Source organism: Tenrec ecaudatus, chromosome 6 (assembly GCF_050624435.1).
Source record: "Tenrec ecaudatus isolate mTenEca1 chromosome 6, mTenEca1.hap1, whole genome shotgun sequence".
Classification (NCBI taxonomy): domain Eukaryota; kingdom Metazoa; phylum Chordata; class Mammalia; order Afrosoricida; family Tenrecidae; genus Tenrec; species Tenrec ecaudatus.
The window spans coordinates 11,659,917-11,676,925 of record NC_134535.1 but is presented as its reverse complement, the minus strand read 5'-3'; the positions used below and the strand labels follow the sequence as shown (position 1 = coordinate 11,676,925).

Sequence of the window (17,009 nt, the reverse complement as noted above, 5' to 3'; positions counted from 1 at the left end):
GGACCATAGGTACATCTTCAGAGTCTTTAACTCTTTTTACTTGTTCTCTATAATGGCGAATAGCTTCAAATGACAGTATTATTTATGGCAAGTATGCAAAGAAAGCCCTCCCCAGTCCTCATGTACCGGTCCCTCATTACACTAGATTCCTCTTGACCTGCTACGTTGAGAATATCCAAGAGATGGGTTTCTCCATCAATTACTTCTTGTTTCCTATGGGAATTCTCTATTGTAGGATCATATTCAGCAGCTCCAACTACCACCAGTTTAGTCATTTTCAGCGGGACTCTCTTCCGCACTTGGGAGCCCCCAAGCCTGGGGTCCCTACGGCTGCCTTCAGTGCCTGCGCCTCGCTCGCTCCCAGTCTGAAATGGCGAAGGCTGGGTGTACTGGCCGAGCAGCTTCTGCTTGCTGCTGCTGCTGCCTCTGCCGTTACCTAGGAGATGAAGTCTCTCTTCAAAGGAGCATTATGGCTTCAAGATGGATTGATGTGTTCTTCTGGCAGCCCACACCACTTTTAATCTTCTTCACCAGCACCATCATTCAAATGCATTGATTCTTCTTCTTCATTCATATACGTTAGGAGGCAAATGAAAACACTGGTTTGGGTCAAGCACATCTTAGTCCTCAAAGGAACATCTTTGCTCCTCGACACTTTAGTCGTGCACAGATTTGCCTAATGTAATCTATTGGTCTATTGGTCCAGAAGGGAGGATCTGGTTTTCTGAACATTGAGTTGAAATCCATACTGAATTTGATCTTCATCAGTAGATGCTTCAAGTCCTTTTCAATTTCAGAAAGCAAGGTTGTGCTATTTGCTTATTTCGGTGGTTAATGAGCCATCTGGATGCTAGGATTTTCTTCATCTGGTTCGGCTTCTTGGGAGCCCTGGTGGCACAGTGGTTATGCAGTGGGCTAAAATCCACAAGGTCTGAAGTTCAAAACCACCAGTAATTTCTTGGGAAAAAGAAAGGGCTTTCTAATCCCATAACCACTTACAGTCTTGGAAACCCACAGGGGGCAGTTCTACCCTGTCCCATAGGGTCGCTATAAGTCAGTCTTGCGTCTATGACAGTGGTTTGGTTTGGTTTGGACTCCAGCTTCTCAGACAATTTGTTCTGCACCCAGGGTAGTGTGGCTGCAGATTCAGAGGGTTAGGAGTAGGTAACTGGTTAGATGTGAGTGACAGCCAGGGCAGGGCAAAAATAGGGTGCATACTTCTTCCCCAGCAGTGACTAAAGATGTATGAGTGGACTCTGGCTCAGGTCAGGTCAGGCCCATGAGCAACCACCTGTAGACTTGCCACCACTGTCAACCTGCCACAGCAATTGATCTGGCACCATTCATTCATGGTCACCCAGAGCCAAAATTTAGAACTGACTCCATTGCTGCACAAATGATGGTGTACCCAGCACTAGACTGGCTCAGCACTGGGCACAGGGTGGACCAAGCAAGGCAGACAGCTCTATCCTGTAGCCCTACTTCGGGAGAGTAGGGAAGGGGTTAGAGATGCTCTATGGGCATGACCCTGCCCCTGTGCATCATCTTCTCGAGCCTAACAAGGACTCTATGCAGGTGTTAGCACCTGACCCTGTGTAGTCCCAGGCAGGCCACTGCTCCCTGTCCAGTCTGGCCCGCCTCCTTCACTGCCTGCATTCCAGCCTCACAGAGTACCCCCACCCCCTGGTATGGCACCACTTCCTGCATTTGTGCAGCTGAGAGCCCAGCCTTCGCTCACATTGTTCGCTCCCAGTATGCGGCCTTACCAGCTATGCCTGGCACCATCTTATCTTTCAAGGCTGGCTTTTGTCCCATAAGGTCCTATAGGCGGCCCAGGTTGTACTCATTTCTATTCCTCAGTGCCTAGAGGAGAGCCTGTCATCTACATACTACACGATCCATGCATCCTAAACAAGTGAATGGGAGCCAATCCAGAGTAAGACGGAAATGCTTCCCGCCTGTCCTGTTGCGAGCTCAGAGTAGGTTAAATTCATTCTGAAGGCCACACAGCTAATAAGCCACAGAGCTTGGCGAGAACTTAGGAGCCTTCATCACTCCTTTGAGAATCATGCCCTTCCCAAACCCTCAGGGTGAGACTCACCTGTAAATTGCTGCTGCGCTGCTGGGCGCAGAGGGAGGCAGTGAGCAGCCAGGCAGAGCAGAGCAGCGCTGGAGGAGTGGCCTCCTCTGCCCAGGTGAGCACCAGCAGCTCCTCCAGGAGCCCCAGCAGGGTGGTGCAGCTCAGGAGCACTGCTGTGGCTGTGGAGGGTGGGGGTGGGGTAGGTCAGCATCACACAGGAGCCCAGCTGGGGGCATCTTCCACAGTTCCAGCCTGAGGCACTCCGACTCCAGGTCATGGCAGGGCCCATTATCAGGACCATTATTAGGACTGATGGCCATGCCCTTCCAGTGAGTTTTTAAAAAGCAGAAACAGAGGGCAAAGCTCATTCAACAGTATGCTGGGACCTCGGGTCCACCTGACTCAAGAGTCAAAATCTTGACTTTCTAGGTCACTAAAGACCTGCAAACCAAAAGGTCAATGGATCTGGTCCACCAGCTGCTGTGCAGGAGAAAGATGGCTCTTTCTGCTCCTAGAAAGAGTTGCAGGCTCAGAAACCCACAGAAGCAGTTCTACTGGGCCCTACAGGGTTACGAAGAAGGAAATGAGAAAGACTTTCAGATGAAGGAGTGGCCCCTTTCAGATCTCCTTTGCATTAAACGGTCAACGTGGTTTTCATGTAAATCCCAGGAGGTAGGTGTATCCTATCCTTCCCCTTCCCCAGAGAAGAGAAGTCGCCTGAGCAAGGCCAGGCAGCTGACAAGGAGGAGAGGATGGGGCCAAACCCACACCTTTGCTTTTCGCAGACACTGCCTGGCCCCTGCCCTCTCCCTCTCCTCGCCCAGTACCTCTTTGCCGACTGCCCAGGGTGGTCTGCTGGAGGCTCCAGTAGAGAAAGTTGAAGGAGGGCTGGAGGATGTCCACATCCGCAGGGCTGCATTTTCCACACAGCTTGCTTACTACAAGAGATAGGAGTCCCTCCGTGCTGTGCCTCTAGTACACCAGCACCCTCACCTCTCCCAGAAGTCAATCTTGAGACCAGCCCACGTGAAGTGTCCCTGATATGACAGCCTGGGGAAGCAAGTATCATCCCTCTGGACAAACAGCTGAGCTGCCCACAGCTGCTTGTGGGTGTCAGCCACAAGAAACTGCACAGGTTTAGGCATCCAGTCACATTACAGTGCTCTGTCCTGGCAGAGCCCAGGGAATCGGGATCTTTAGGGGTCATCTAGGTCAACAAGCACCCTCAGCAGAAGTCTTGCTACTTGCTGAGATGTTCCAGCCTCTGAATCTTCCCAGCCACTCATGGCTTCCCATGGTCACTAAGGGGAGTGGGTTCCCACAGCCATGTTCTGGTGATATCCTCCCTCCTGCCACAACTCTACACCAAGATCCCCTTCCCCATGTGGCCGCTCTCAGCCTCTCATGGCAAGATCAGATGCCCCTTCTGGGCTCCCCAACTTGCATCCGAACAGCGGTTACACTGCAGGGCTGTCTGCCCAGCACACCCCCCTCATCAAACCTTCCCAAGTCCCTATTCTCAGAGTGTACTCGGACCCTTAATTGGCTGCGGTCACCCGGCATGGGCAGGGCCGCGCTCTCCCCATCCTTCCTACAACACTGAGCACTGCTGAGCACCGTTCCCGTGGTGGCCTCGGCACAGACTCTTCTGAAGGCTGCTTCTGTCACACCTGGTCCCGGCCTCCTGGCAGTGGTGCGGCAGCACCCTGGGTCTGACCAGCACAGGCTGAGGCAGAGCTGGCCCTTCGGAGATGGCGCTGCTCTTCTCGCCGGCAGAGAGGGAAAGATTCCCGTCCTCAGCCGAGGCCAGAAGATGGAAGACAGACTGAACCCATGCCACTGCCTAGTACTTCAGCCTTACCCAGGAGGAGAGGTTGCACCAAGAGCAAGAAAGGTCCCCTGAGGTCTGGGGCAGAGGGCTGGAGTACTCAAGAGTGAGCAAGCTCATCAGATACAGAGTCCACTGTGGGATGAGGCAGAAAATTGAACTGATGCCAGGACAAATGCTGCCCTTACAACCCCCTAGGTGTCAGATCTGGAGCCTGGTCCGCTCCATCTACTGGTTTCAGTGATCCTTAGCCAACCCCTCAGTGTGGGCCTGCGCCGACCTCTGACCTCTGAGAGGGCTGAGGCTCACAGCGGTTAGGCAGTTTCGGCAGGGGTGGGAGGCGCTGTTCATGACTGAGAGGATATTCATGGCCAGGTCCTCTTTACTCACTTCTGCTAGTCACACAGTGATAGCTGGGTCTCTCGGTTCCTGCCTAGGACCCCAGAGAGCCCCTTATAAAGCAGCCCATCAGACAGATGAACTAGCTTCCCCCAGGGGCAAAGAGCACCTCCGTCCCCCTCGGCTGACGCACCCTGGTGAAGCAGCTTCATGGCCATGCTGTCCAGTTCTTGCTCCGATGAGCTCCTCAGCTGCACTAAGGAGAGGAGGCTGAGCAGCAGAGGCAGGTTCCCCGAGACTGTGAAGAACAAGGAGAGCTGGGGGTCGGGGAGCTAACCACTTCAACAGCCGAAGGTCAGCCTCACACCCGCCCAGCTCGGCATGGCCCTCAGGAAGAGCAACCAAGCCTGTCTTTTTCACCAGTCCCTACCACTACTTCCTATTGTATTTCTTCTTCACCAGCATCAAGGGTAATGGGGTGTTGGGGATTCAAGGTTTCACCTCATCGATGATCCCTTAACAATCATGTGAAGTGGGTCTGGTTAGTTCACCGTTGCTATTAGATACCACGGAGTCAGTTACAACCCATCATGACCCTATGCACAACAGAACAAACACTGTGGTCCTGCCTCATCCTCAAAATTGTCCTAGTTTCCAGTTACGAAAATTAATGCTTGGAGAGGCTGAGTGACCTCTCCAAGGTTCCACAGCCAGTAAGTGGCAGAGCAAGGGCTTGAACCCAAGTCTGAATCCAAGCTTTTCCACTATGTGCTTCTAGGAAACCTCATTCTCCATAAAGCATATCTTGTCCCCTGCAAAGGAAGGGCCAGCTCCTTGGCCACCCTCGAATCTTCCCCAGATCCCAATCTTCCCTCAGAGAGGGACTAAAGGAGCCTCAACTTGCCTCCCACTTGTTTAGTAGCTTGTAAATTTTATGCAAAATGCAGCCTCTCTAAACTGAGGAAAAGAAAACCAATTCCAATGGTCTCTGCACACCACTCTGAGCTGCCAGCTACCTGGAACCCTGGAGTCTCAGCAGAGTTGGACTGCTCTCCTGGTCCTTCCTGGGAACCTCCAACATGCCTCCTACCACCTCCCCCAGAGTTCCCACTTTCTTCTGCCCAATTAGGGGCTGCCACTCTTGTGACAAACAGCTCAGAGCACATGCCGAGCAGGGTGGAGACACCAAACACACCCACTCTTGTTAAACACATAGACATTAAGCATAATCTCTCTCTTTTCTCTCTCCCTTAACCCGTGTCCCCTCCCCCCACCTCCACAGCACTCACGCTCTCTCTCTCTCTCTCTCTCTCACACACACACACACACCCACACCCACACCCACACCCACACACGCATCCTCCCTCAAGCCATAGGCACCCACTCTTCCAATGACAGAAAGCAGTTGATGGCCAGCTTGGGGTCTCTGCCTATCTCCTATCTCCCCAGGAGCAGTACTAGCCACAGCTTAGATGCCCCACCCCCACCGACTACCCAGCCAGACAGGACCTTGGGTCAAACGTGGTCCTATGACCTGCCAGCTGACCTGATGAGGGGGGTTCACACTCCATCAGCAGATGCTGAAGTATTAGCAGGAAGTGGCCGCGCATGAGACCGCCCACTTGGATATCTTCATTCTTCTGCAGGAAGGTCCTCAGGACAATCAGCACCTTCCGGGCTGTGTCCACTTGGCTGGAATAGATGAGGTCCTGAGCAGGAAAGAAGGGTGCTGGAGCTCAGAGGGCAGCATGGTTGGGCGAGGCAAAAAGATGAAAGGTACAAGGTGGCAGTGTCACGGGACCTGGGGAAGGTGGTGCTCGCGAACCCAGCATCCATTATGTACCAAGTGCTCTGCCAGGTAACCAACGCTTCACAGCTACCCTGTAGACTAGGTAGACATTAAGTCCATCCTAAACAGGGGGAAACAGACTCCGTGAGATTATGCCTCTTGCCAAAAGTCACACTGGCCAGCAAGGGACACAGAATTTGAACCCAGGTCTCTTAGGCCAAGTCCAAGGCTCCTTGTGCTTGCCACACTGCCTCCCTCTTGCAAATGGAAGCAGCAAGGTCAAGAAGAAACTGCTCAGGATGGGCACGTGAATGCACCCAGAGGGGGAGAGGAGCAGAGGATTTGGACTTCATAGGCAAGGAAGAGGATGGGCCAGGACAGATCCAGGACACAGAAAGGTGCAGCAGGACTGGGTCAGGGCCTTTTTAAAATCTTGCATTCAGAGTTACTTTAATGAGTGCAGGTTCTAGGTAGTCAGTCAGAAGCCAGACCAGAGGTCATCCTACTGAGAGCTCCTGGCACCTTCCAGCTCAAACAAGCTGATTGCTTTGGACAGGCTAAAGTGGTGGGCCAGTTAGGGCTGGGTACGATGGCTCCAAGGTCACACACAGACATCCTCTGGGAGGGAAGAGACACACACAGGGACATGGCTACAGGGCACCCAGCCAGACCTAGCCAGCTGGAGCATCCTGAGCAGCGAAGATTGGCTTATCATAAACCTCTACTAATGCTGGGGAAACAACTTAGCTATCAATAATGAAATCCTGGATAGGATCAAGCCACATTAGGCAGTGTGCTGCTGTGTTCATACAGTAGCTGTTATGTGACCATGCTTGGCTGCCAACTGAAAGGTGCCTCAGAAGAAAGGCCTGGTAGTTCAGTTCCAAAATATCAGCCACTGAAAACCTTGAGAGCAGTGGTTTTCAACCTTCCTAAAGCTGAGACCCTTTGATACAGTTCCTCATGTGGTGGTGGCCCTCCAACCATAAAATTATTTTCGCTGCTACTTCATCACTGCCATTTTGCTGTGATGAATCAGGAAACCCCCGTGAAAGGGTTGTTCGACCTCCAAAGGGGTCCTGACCCACAGGTTGAGAACCACTGCTTTAGAGCATAGTTCTACTCTAACACACATGGAGTTGCCATGAGTCAGAGTCTATTTCCCTGCAACAAGTTGGGAGCCCTGGTGGCGCAGTGGGTTATGAATTTGGCTGCTAACCACAAGGTCAGCAGCTTGAACCACCAGCTGCTCTGTGCAGAGAAAGACAAGGCTTTCTGCTCCCGTAAAGGGTTGGCCTCAGAAACACCTAGGTGCAGTTCTAGTGTGTCCAGTACGGTTGCTGTGAGTTGGAATCAATTCGATGGCAGGGAGTTTTGGAGATTTGACTTTGCTCTTTTGCCCTTCTTATACACTACCTAGGTATTCATACTAACTCATCCAAGTAGGTGTCACTCTCATTTGTCAAATGAGGACACTGAGGCAAGGTGTTGCCCATCAAGAAAGTAGTAGAATTGTAAATTCCACTAGACTGTAAGTCAGCGGTTCTCAACCTGTGGGTCGCAACCCCTTTGGGGGTCAAACTACCCTTTCATGGGGTCGCCTGAATCATCACAGTAGCAAAATGACAGTGATGAAGTAGCAATTAAATAATTTTTTAATCATTTTATTGGGGGCTCGCACAATTCTTATCACAATCCATACAACCATCCATTGTGTCAAGACAACTAAAATCATTTTATGGTTGGGGGGGGGGGGCTGTTACCACAACACGAGGAACTGTATTAAAGGTTCGCGGCATTAGGAAGGTTGAGAACCACTGCTCTACGTCAACCAAGGACAAGGGTCAGGTTTGCTCCATGTGTGTCACCTTGTAGGGATTCAGAAAACATCTCTGGAAGATCACAGAATAGAAGCTCTAGAGCATGGGTCCTCAAACGTTTTAAATGGGGGGCCAGTTCACTGTCCCTCAGACCCATTGGAGGGCCGGACTATAGTTTAAAAAAAAACTATGAACAAATTCCTATGCACATTGTACATATGTTATTTTGAAGTAAAAAAACAAATGGGCAAAAACACCAGGTGGGCCGGATAAATGTCCTCGTGGGTCACGGGTCATAGTTTGAGGACGCCTGCTAGAGAGTCTTTACAGAGCAGGAGGCTGAAGCCCAGACAGGAGCTTGGTTGCCCAAGGTTTCTGGCCTAAGGCCAGACCGGCTTCCCTGTCCTGCTCCAGGCCATTCGCTGCCAGAGTTAGTGAACATGAAGGTCCTGAGGGAAAGGGCTGTATGGCCACTGTGCTGTTGTCCGAGCTATTTGAGCAGACACTTTGTAGATGTGGTAATCATCTACAATCACCTGACTTTAAGGAGATTCGCTTCCATTATATGGGTGGGCCTCACCTAATCAGGTGATAGTCAGAGAGTAAACTGATAGAACTCATGAGGACAGCACCAGCTCCTGCCCAGGTCTCCAGCTTGCTGGCCTGCCCTACACATTTCAGATTCGGCAGCCCCCGTATCACGTAAACCCATTATCTGTGTGTATGTAAAAGGTATTTGCATATTTATATAAAATGTTTACCTGTATGTGTAGCTGTCACCAACTGAGTGATACAAGAGCCCAGTTGGCTTTTGGTGGCTATGGGGAGTCCTGGGGAAAGGTGTCCCCCCCTCACTGCATGTGACAGTGGGACGGCTCTGGGTGGAAGCAAGTCTGGGCCCACGCGGCTGTCTCTGCTGCTCAAGGTTGTCCAGAACTCTCTGGGACCGGACCAAGCAGGGAGACTTGGCCAAGCTGGGAACAAAATAGCTTCCGTGTCATCATTGTTTCTCACATCTCAACAACCCACGGAAAGACCACCCATTGATAAGAGTGGCAATTAACAGCCTTGTTTTCAGCTGCTAATTACCCATATCAAAACCACTAACTGGTACCAACGCATATTTTTAGACTCTTTTACCCTCCTGGGGCTAGAAACTGGGGAGAAATGGCAGGAATTATATATTTGAACAGACAATAAAGTTGTTCCTTGCTGTTCCATTTTACCATGGATGTTCTAGGATCTAATTTAGTGAAAGACTCTTTAACTCTGGCGTCCTGTTACGGTCATGTCCCCTATTAGCTACAAGACCTCAGGCAATCCAGTCTGCTCCGAGATTAACTTTATTCATCTGGCCCAGAATCCCGAGGGAACGGGTGATGGTATGCAACAAACTGAGTGGAGACGGTGAAATAAGACACCTGTGACCCACCAAGGGGCGTGGACAGTTTGCTAATAATGCTAAGAGGGCGTATGGAACCCTAATGATGGGGTTGATCAGTTTTGCCATCCTGTTAAGTTTCAAGTGAATCATCCCAAAGGTAAAAAGAGGGGACCCGACTGCTACCAAGAAGACAAGATGAGAGCAGAGTCTTTTAGACCAGGAGACAGAGAGGGATAACAGCAGAGACGCAAGAGACAGCAGCGGCAGCAGCAGCAGCAGGAGACCAGGAGGCAGCACAGTGGGCTCCCAGCGAGAGCCAGCGCCTCTGCCCAAGGCTTCCTGAAGAGCTGTGTGTCACTTACGGGAGCAGGGCAGGGGTTGGACTTGCTCCAGAGACCCAAGGAGCTGAGGACTGGAGGGAAGCCTGCTGTCCTAATCAAAGAATTCTATTCTGACTTTTGCTGACCCTGAATTCTAAATGGTTACTTCCCTAGTAAGCCCCACAATGGTGAACACGGTCTGTGAGTTCTATGTAGCCAAGGTGATCAATTATCGAACCCAGCAGCGAAGCAGACAGTGCCAACTGAGGGATGGCTACGGTTAGAATTGCCAAAAGGCGGTGGGAGTGGCAACACTGGGAGGTAAGGGGGTGTAGAAGGGGAGAACTGATCTCGGGGATCTACATGTAACCTCCTCTCTGGGGGGCAGGCAACAGGAAGGTGGGTGAAGGGAGATGCCGGGCAGTGTCAGATAAGATAAAATAATAATTTATAAACTATTAAGGGTTCATGGGGGAGGGGGGAGGGGGGAGCGGGGAGGGAGGGGGAGGGAAAAAAAAGGAAAACGAGCTGATTCCAGGAACCCAAGCAGAAGGCGAATTTTGAGAATGATGAGGGGAACGAATGTATAAGGGTGCTTTACTCAATTGATGTATGTATGGATTGTGATAAGAGTTGTATGAGCCCCAGTAAAATGATTTATTTAAAAAATTGCCAAAAGATTGGAGCAAGGCGTGTGTCTGCCCTCCCTTCCACATTCTCCCATCTGCATCTGTCGCGCCATCTTTACGAGAGTCTATTCTGAGGACTCTGGCACTTGCCTGCCAGTTTGTTGTGCTCTGGTGGCTTGCAGGTTGCTATGATTGCTGGAAGCTTCTCAGACACCAGCAGAATGCCCCGTGGCGAACAGGTTTCAGTGGAGCACCCAGACTCGGAGACTAGGCAAAAGGAACAGGCAGTTCACCTCTGAGGGATTAGCCACTGAAAGCGTGATAAACAGCAGGACATGGTCTCATGTAGTGCCTGAAAACGAGCCCTCCGGGAGGAAGGCACACAGCTACAACGAGGAAGGAGCTGTATCCTCAAGGAAGAGTTGGCATTAATGATGTGAGTGTAACAAAGTTTCCAGGAACTTCCTTTGCTGGGGAGTATAACTCAAAATAAGAATAAACAGCTGAAAATCCATTAATAAAAAATGAGAATGTACAAAGTATAAATCTAAAAATACTGGAAGTCATCCATAGGGAAATAGATGCATAAAGCTGATAAGCTAGGCATTGGTGAGCTGGTATTGGCCGTTTTGAATGATAGGGTTTACTGTGTCACGAATGACAAGTTCAATAGCATGGGGTGACATTCATCGTGAAAAAGCGCATTGTAAGGGCTATCTTGAAGTGCAACACTCTTTGTGAGAGGGTATCTATTCACCTACAAGGAAGACGAGTTAATATGACTATTATTCAGATTTACAAACTAACTGATAAAGCTAGTGGGGGGGCCAGTTACGACAAACTGAGGAAATTCCAGTAGAAACAAAGAGGAAAAGGCTCTGTAGAAGAATCACCCAGACTTAGGGTCAGTTGGACTTAGGGAAGCAGGTTTAAAAACTCAGAAGGGCCAAGTTCTCTGGTAGGCATAATGACAACACATCTTCATGTGTGTAGGTCCCTCGGGGTGTGAGGGTTATAATCTTGTGAACACAAGTAGTGTGGGGGTCCCAGCTGATGGTAGACTATCCACAGGAAAGAGCAAACATTAGATCAGGAGTAAAAATCTGGGTCTTAGCTTAACTCTTATGACCTCAGACAAAGCATTTCTTCATCTGTTTATTTCTACAGTCATCTATCAGAAAATATGAATTCAAGGTTTTTGAATGGCTTAGATCTTTCTGGACCTCTTATTCCTCCAGTCAGCATAGGCAAGTACCTATGATGTGTGAAGCCCTAGTGACTGCTTACATATTGGGCTGCTAACTCACAAGGTCAACAGTTCGAAACTACTAGCTGCTCCCTGGGAGAAAGATGAGGCTTTCTACTCCCAGAGCTAGTCTCAGACACCCACCACAGCAGTTCTAGCCTATCCCGTGGGTTCCCATGAGGCAGACTTGACTTGATGGCAGTGCGCTGAGGGCATGAGGTGAAGAACTGACCCGGAGTGTTTCATCTGACAAGCAAACCTCCTGTCTCAGCTCTGTCCACTGCTATTCATCTTGATTTCCAGCCTGGCCTCCCACCCACCCCCAGGCACTAATACTCTACGTTTAGTTATTCTTTCCTCTTCCCAGGAAGAATTCCGGCCAACTGATAAGCAGGTTCCCACCAAGCCAACACATGTGATCTCAAAATAGACAAATCTCAGGGAAGGGAGGGGAAACTGAGTCCTGTGTGGGGAGCATGTGGTTTTTCGTGTGTGGGTCCCCAGGGTGTGGGCTGTCACGGTGTGAGCACTACTTCCACCACAGCCACTCCATGGTGTGTGCTGACGAGAGGACATCCCTGCAGAGAGTAGGAAAGTCCAGAAAGGGGAATATGGGTATGAATGCTGAGCTGTACGCTGTGGGGAGACTGGAGGTCAGTAAATGAGTCCTGGACGGGCCAGAACACTAACCTCCCGTGGGTGGGTAAACGGCCGGTAAAGCAAATGTTGGGAGGTGTGAGCCCACCCAGAAGCACTGTGGAAGAAATGTGTGGTGGTCTACGTTAGGGAAATCAGCCACTGAAAGCCCTCTGCAAAGAAGGACAAAGACCATGCAAGACGCAAACAGCAGCCCTTGTCTCAAGACAAAGCTCAGAAGGCGGGAGTGGAAAGGAAAGAAGGATGAGTAGACGCAGGCAGCCCTCAGAGCGCAGTTCTACTGACACAGGTGGGGTGGCCAGGAGCCAGAATGGTTGCTACAGCAACTGGTAACCCCCCCAGTGGAGCCCCAGAGGCTGCAGGAGAAAAATAAAGGCATGTGTGTGGGAGGCAGGACAGGGCAGGTGCTAGGAAGGACACAGACATTAGGAGACGCTAACGCTAGCTTTAGAGCGAGACTGAGCAGGGCCCGGGAGGAGGGAGCACAAGCGACTTGGAGAAAGCATGGCGAACGTAATTAGCCAGTTGAGTTTATCAAGCCTTTCATGCTGTCAGTGGGGGAGCCCCAGGGAGCCTAGGGATGCTCAGCTTCATGGGTGCTGTGAACCCTGGCAGCCCTGCAGCTCTGGAGATCAAGGTGCAAGGCACTTATAGAAAGTACCATGGCCAGGTAACAGAATCAGCTCCCTTCCCTGACCGGCGTGGCCTCCTTCCTGGGCTTGCTGTGTGCCGCTAGTGGAGATTCCGAGGTACGACCGAGCAGACCTGCCCTCCGGAGTGCCCCAGGCTAGGCCTTGTCTCTCTAGGAGCCACTGGGTGGGTTTGGCCACGGCACAGCCAGGGCTCCTGCCTGGGCTGGGAGGGGCTGAGGGCGTGAGCTGGCATTGAAGGCAGTGCTGCTTCCTGCACCAGCTGCCTCCTACACTGGGACCTGCTGCCCTGTATAAGGTATCTGGTGTGCACATCGTTTTCTTGTAAACATACCCACAAAGTGCAGCAGCTACTTGTACAATCACGCCACTGTCACTGACACTGTTCTTTCTCCATGGAAGAAAACAAGAGGAGCTACAGTCAGGGTGTCAGAAAGCACAAACGATAGGTACCTACGTGCTGTCACCAAAACTTTGGTCAGCCAAGGGTTTGGGGTTACTGCACACCGGTGGGAAGGGGGGCGCTGCACACTAACTGATTGCTATGCGAGTCACGCAGGAAAGGGACTGAGCCCCTCTGTACTCAGGCGTCCCCATCTCCATGCTAGAGGGTCTCCTTTGACAGGAGACCCTTGTTCAAACAATCTCCTTGACAGAAGGTAGCAGGGTGAGGGGCAGGATGACCTAGGTCAGCATTATATCACCTTACATCGCCTGGGAGTGGACTCGAGAGGGTATGGACTTCCAGAGACCTGGCAGCGCCAGCAGAGAGGCCTCCTAGTCTCATGGAGACAGTGCAGGTGGTGCCTCCTGCCCTCAGTAAGCCCAGCCAGGGGGGTGGGGGGGAGGGAGAGAGAGGTTTCACCCTCTTCAGCTGCCACCTACCAGCAGGATGAGCAGGATGCTGGGGCTGTTCCTGAGGATGAGGAACAGGGATGCCAAGCTGTCAGGAAGGGTGGGCTGCTCAGCAGCAGAAGGGAGGAAGTCCAATTCGTCACAGTTGATCTCTTCCCAGGAGAACCAAAGTTCCAGGACTTGATGCCCAAACCTACTCATTAGCTCTGGATACAGCAGGAAGAGTCTAAGCAAGGGGATGTGGTGGGTGTAGACCAGGTGCAGGTCCGGGAGGCCCTCTAGGAACTTTCTGATGGCACCAACCGTAGCCTGGAAGCAACAGAGAGAAAGGTGCCCTCCAAACACTGCCGGGACACTGGGGAAGGCAGGCTGGGATCCCAGCACTTCAGGATCCCCCAGTGGCCAGGAGGGGGCACTCCAGGGAGAAGAAAAGCCCACCATGCCTACCTTGTACCAGTGCTTCTCCGTCCTCCTGGCACATAGTGGGGAAGAGTCCAAGGGTGTTGCTAAATAGCCTACAGCCTACGGGACAGCCCCACAGGGTTGTGACGACTGTAAACCACATCTTTCTCCCACAGAACCACTGCCTGGATTTAAACTGTTGACACATGTGCTTTAACCCCCATGCCACCAGGGATCCTCAGAAGAACACAGGTACGTGGAATTCTAGCAGCATTTCAAAGGAAAGAGATGCCATTGACAGGTCACACTACACGATGACTAAATATTGACTATTGACGTTAGTCACAGGTTGGTAACAGGCAACTTTAAGGAAAAGACATTTCCAGAGGTGTGTCAAGGGTGAAAGACAAACTAGGACAGCTTCAAGGGAGAACTGAGAAGCCAGAAATGAACCGAAAAGGAAGACAATGGATTTGATACTTTTTTTAACAATCGGTACTGTGTATATCAGCACCCTTTCCCCTTCTCCAATGCCACTGCCTTCTGTTCATGTGTCACCTGGTCTCCTGGGCATGTTGAAGGACAGGTGTGAAGAAGGAGGGGTCTGTACCTCATCCAGCATGTCGTCCTTATCCTGGCTGATTGCAAGCAGATAGATGGAGGCTTTGAAGACCACGGGTGGGGGGCGCTCTCCCTGGTCCTGAAGCGACAAGAGGAAGCTCTGCACAGCCATAAACATCTCTGCCTCAGAAACAAACCTGCTGACCAAGGAGAGCCCGAGTCAGAGTGGCATATGCCAGGCCAGTGTCCTGATTGTCACATCCCCCCACAGCCATCGTCCCAGCATGTCCACAACCTACAGGTGCCTTGCACAAACAGTGTGCTGTTACCCACAAAACAGTGTCTCCGCACGTACCATATAGTTCTAAGCTTTGTACAAGGCTCCGTCAGGGCCAGAGTCTGCTCACTCACGATGGAAGGTGAGCTGTCACCCTCCTCACTTGTGCCCATGTCTTACCTATGATATTAATTACCCAAAACTGTAACATTGGAAAATTGGTAACATGAAAGCAGCACAGTATCCCGGATAATGTCCTCAAACAGAAACAAGACTGCAGAGGTCAGCCTGATGACATCGGAACCAAATTCAGTCGATAGTCAGGTACCAGCACTGGTTTCTTGGGGTTGGGGCAACAGTCTGCCTCGCTGACTCTCATTCTGGCTGCCCCAGAAAAAGCACTGGGGCCAGAACAGTCTCTGAGAAGGGGCACCATATGGCCAAGCCCACTTTCAAATCTATTCCCAGAGCCAAGGGAACAGGGTCTCTTAGACTCCAGCTTGAGAGGTAACAGAGCACATTGGCCCCACATCAGCCAAAAGCAGAAACCAGGCCGTGGGCACCAGTGCAGATGACCTTGCTCCATCTCTTTTCTGTCAGAGCAGAGTGCTTCCTGGCACTGGTAGGGCCTAAGTGTGGCCTTTTGCTGGCGAGCGTGGAACCCATAACCATACTGGGTTTGAGAAATGTATCTTAGTTACATTAGCAGTAAGGAACACGGGGGAGCCTCTACTGGAACTCCTTGTATTCCCTCTGCAGCTTTGCTGTGCCTCTGAAATGATTCCCACTTTGAAAATTTGTTTTTAATAATGAAATGAATAATAGCCCACCTATAAACTACCATGGTGTATTACTGATTCATGAAAGAGTAAAGTAGTGACTCACACTACAAGGTGGCTGATCTTGAAAACAAAAGGCCACTGACATGAAGAAGCCATAGGTAAATGCAGAGTTAGAGAGTATGGCTGTCGAGCTGGGGGGTTGAGGGAGGGGGTACTGAGAGCAATGGGGAATAACTTCTTTTTAAAAATCATTTTATTGGGGGCTCATACAACTCTTATCACAATCCATACATCTATCCAATGTGTATATTCATTGCTCTCATCATTCTCAAAACGTTTGCTTTCTACTTGAGCCCTTTGTATCAGCTCATTTTCCCCTCCCTCCTAACTCCCTCCCTCCCTCATGAACCCGATAATTTATAAACTATTTATTTGTCATCTCATACACTGTCCAATGCCTCCCTTCACCCACTTTTCTGTTGTCTGTCCTTCGGGGAAGAGGTTATATGTAGATCCTTGTAATCGGTTCGGTTCCACCTTTCCACTCCACCCTCCCTCCACCTTCCCAGTATCGCTACTCTTGGCACTGGTCCTGAAGGGATAATCTGCCCTGGATCCCCTGTGTTTCCAGTTCCTATCTGTACCAGTATACATCCTCTGGTCTAGCCAGATTTTTTTAAGTTAAAATTGGGATCATGATAGTGTGTGGGGTGGGGGGGTGGGGAAGGAAGCATTTAGGAAGTAGAGGAAAGTTGTTTCATCGTTGCTACACTGCACCGTGACTGGCTCATCTCCAACCTGCAACCCTTCTGTAATGGGATTTCCAGTGGCCTACAGATGGGTCTTGGGTCCCAATCTGCACTCCCCCTCATTCACAATGATTTGAATTTTTTGTTCTTTGATGTCTGATACCTGATCCCTTCAACACGTGATCACACAGGCTGGTTTGCTTCTTCCATGTGGGCTTTGTTGCTTCTGAGCTAGATGGCCACTTGTCTACCTTCAAGCCTTTGAGACCCCAGATGCACTATCTTTTGATAACCAAGCACCATCAGCTTTCTTCACCACATGTGCTTATGCACACATTTGTCTTCAGCGAGCGTGTTGGGAAGATGAGCATCATGGAGTGCCAGTTTAATAGAACAAAGTGTTCTTGCATTGAGGCAGTCCTTGAGTGGAGGCCCAGTGTCCATCTTTTATCTTAATACTAAACCTATAAATATATGCACATACCTCTATTTCCCTACCATTATATATAAACATATTTGCATATGTGCACGCCCGTATTTAGACTCCTATAAATGCCCTTTGCCTCCTAGTTCTTTCCTGCATTTCCTTTTCTTTTCCTGAGGCTATTCTCTTGGTGCAAGCAGACTGCCAAAGCTTTCTC

At 50.6% G+C, this 17,009-nt stretch overlaps 1 protein-coding gene across 1 annotated transcript in view; it reads right to left on the bottom strand.

The window, feature by feature from the left end:
- MEI1 (meiotic double-stranded break formation protein 1) overlaps positions 1-17,009 on the bottom strand; it is an 87,371-nt gene that overhangs the window by 12,210 nt on the left and 58,152 nt on the right. Inside the window, exons 22-27 of the mRNA XM_075552624.1 lie at positions 14,610-14,757; positions 13,628-13,906; positions 5,794-5,956; positions 4,441-4,545; positions 2,908-3,018; positions 2,102-2,259 (exon numbers count right to left, since the gene is read on the bottom strand). Coding sequence (XP_075408739.1) covers positions 2,102-2,259; positions 2,908-3,018; positions 4,441-4,545; positions 5,794-5,956; positions 13,628-13,906; positions 14,610-14,757 — 964 coding nt within the window. The remainder of the gene's footprint in view (positions 1-2,101; positions 2,260-2,907; positions 3,019-4,440; positions 4,546-5,793; positions 5,957-13,627; positions 13,907-14,609; positions 14,758-17,009) is intronic.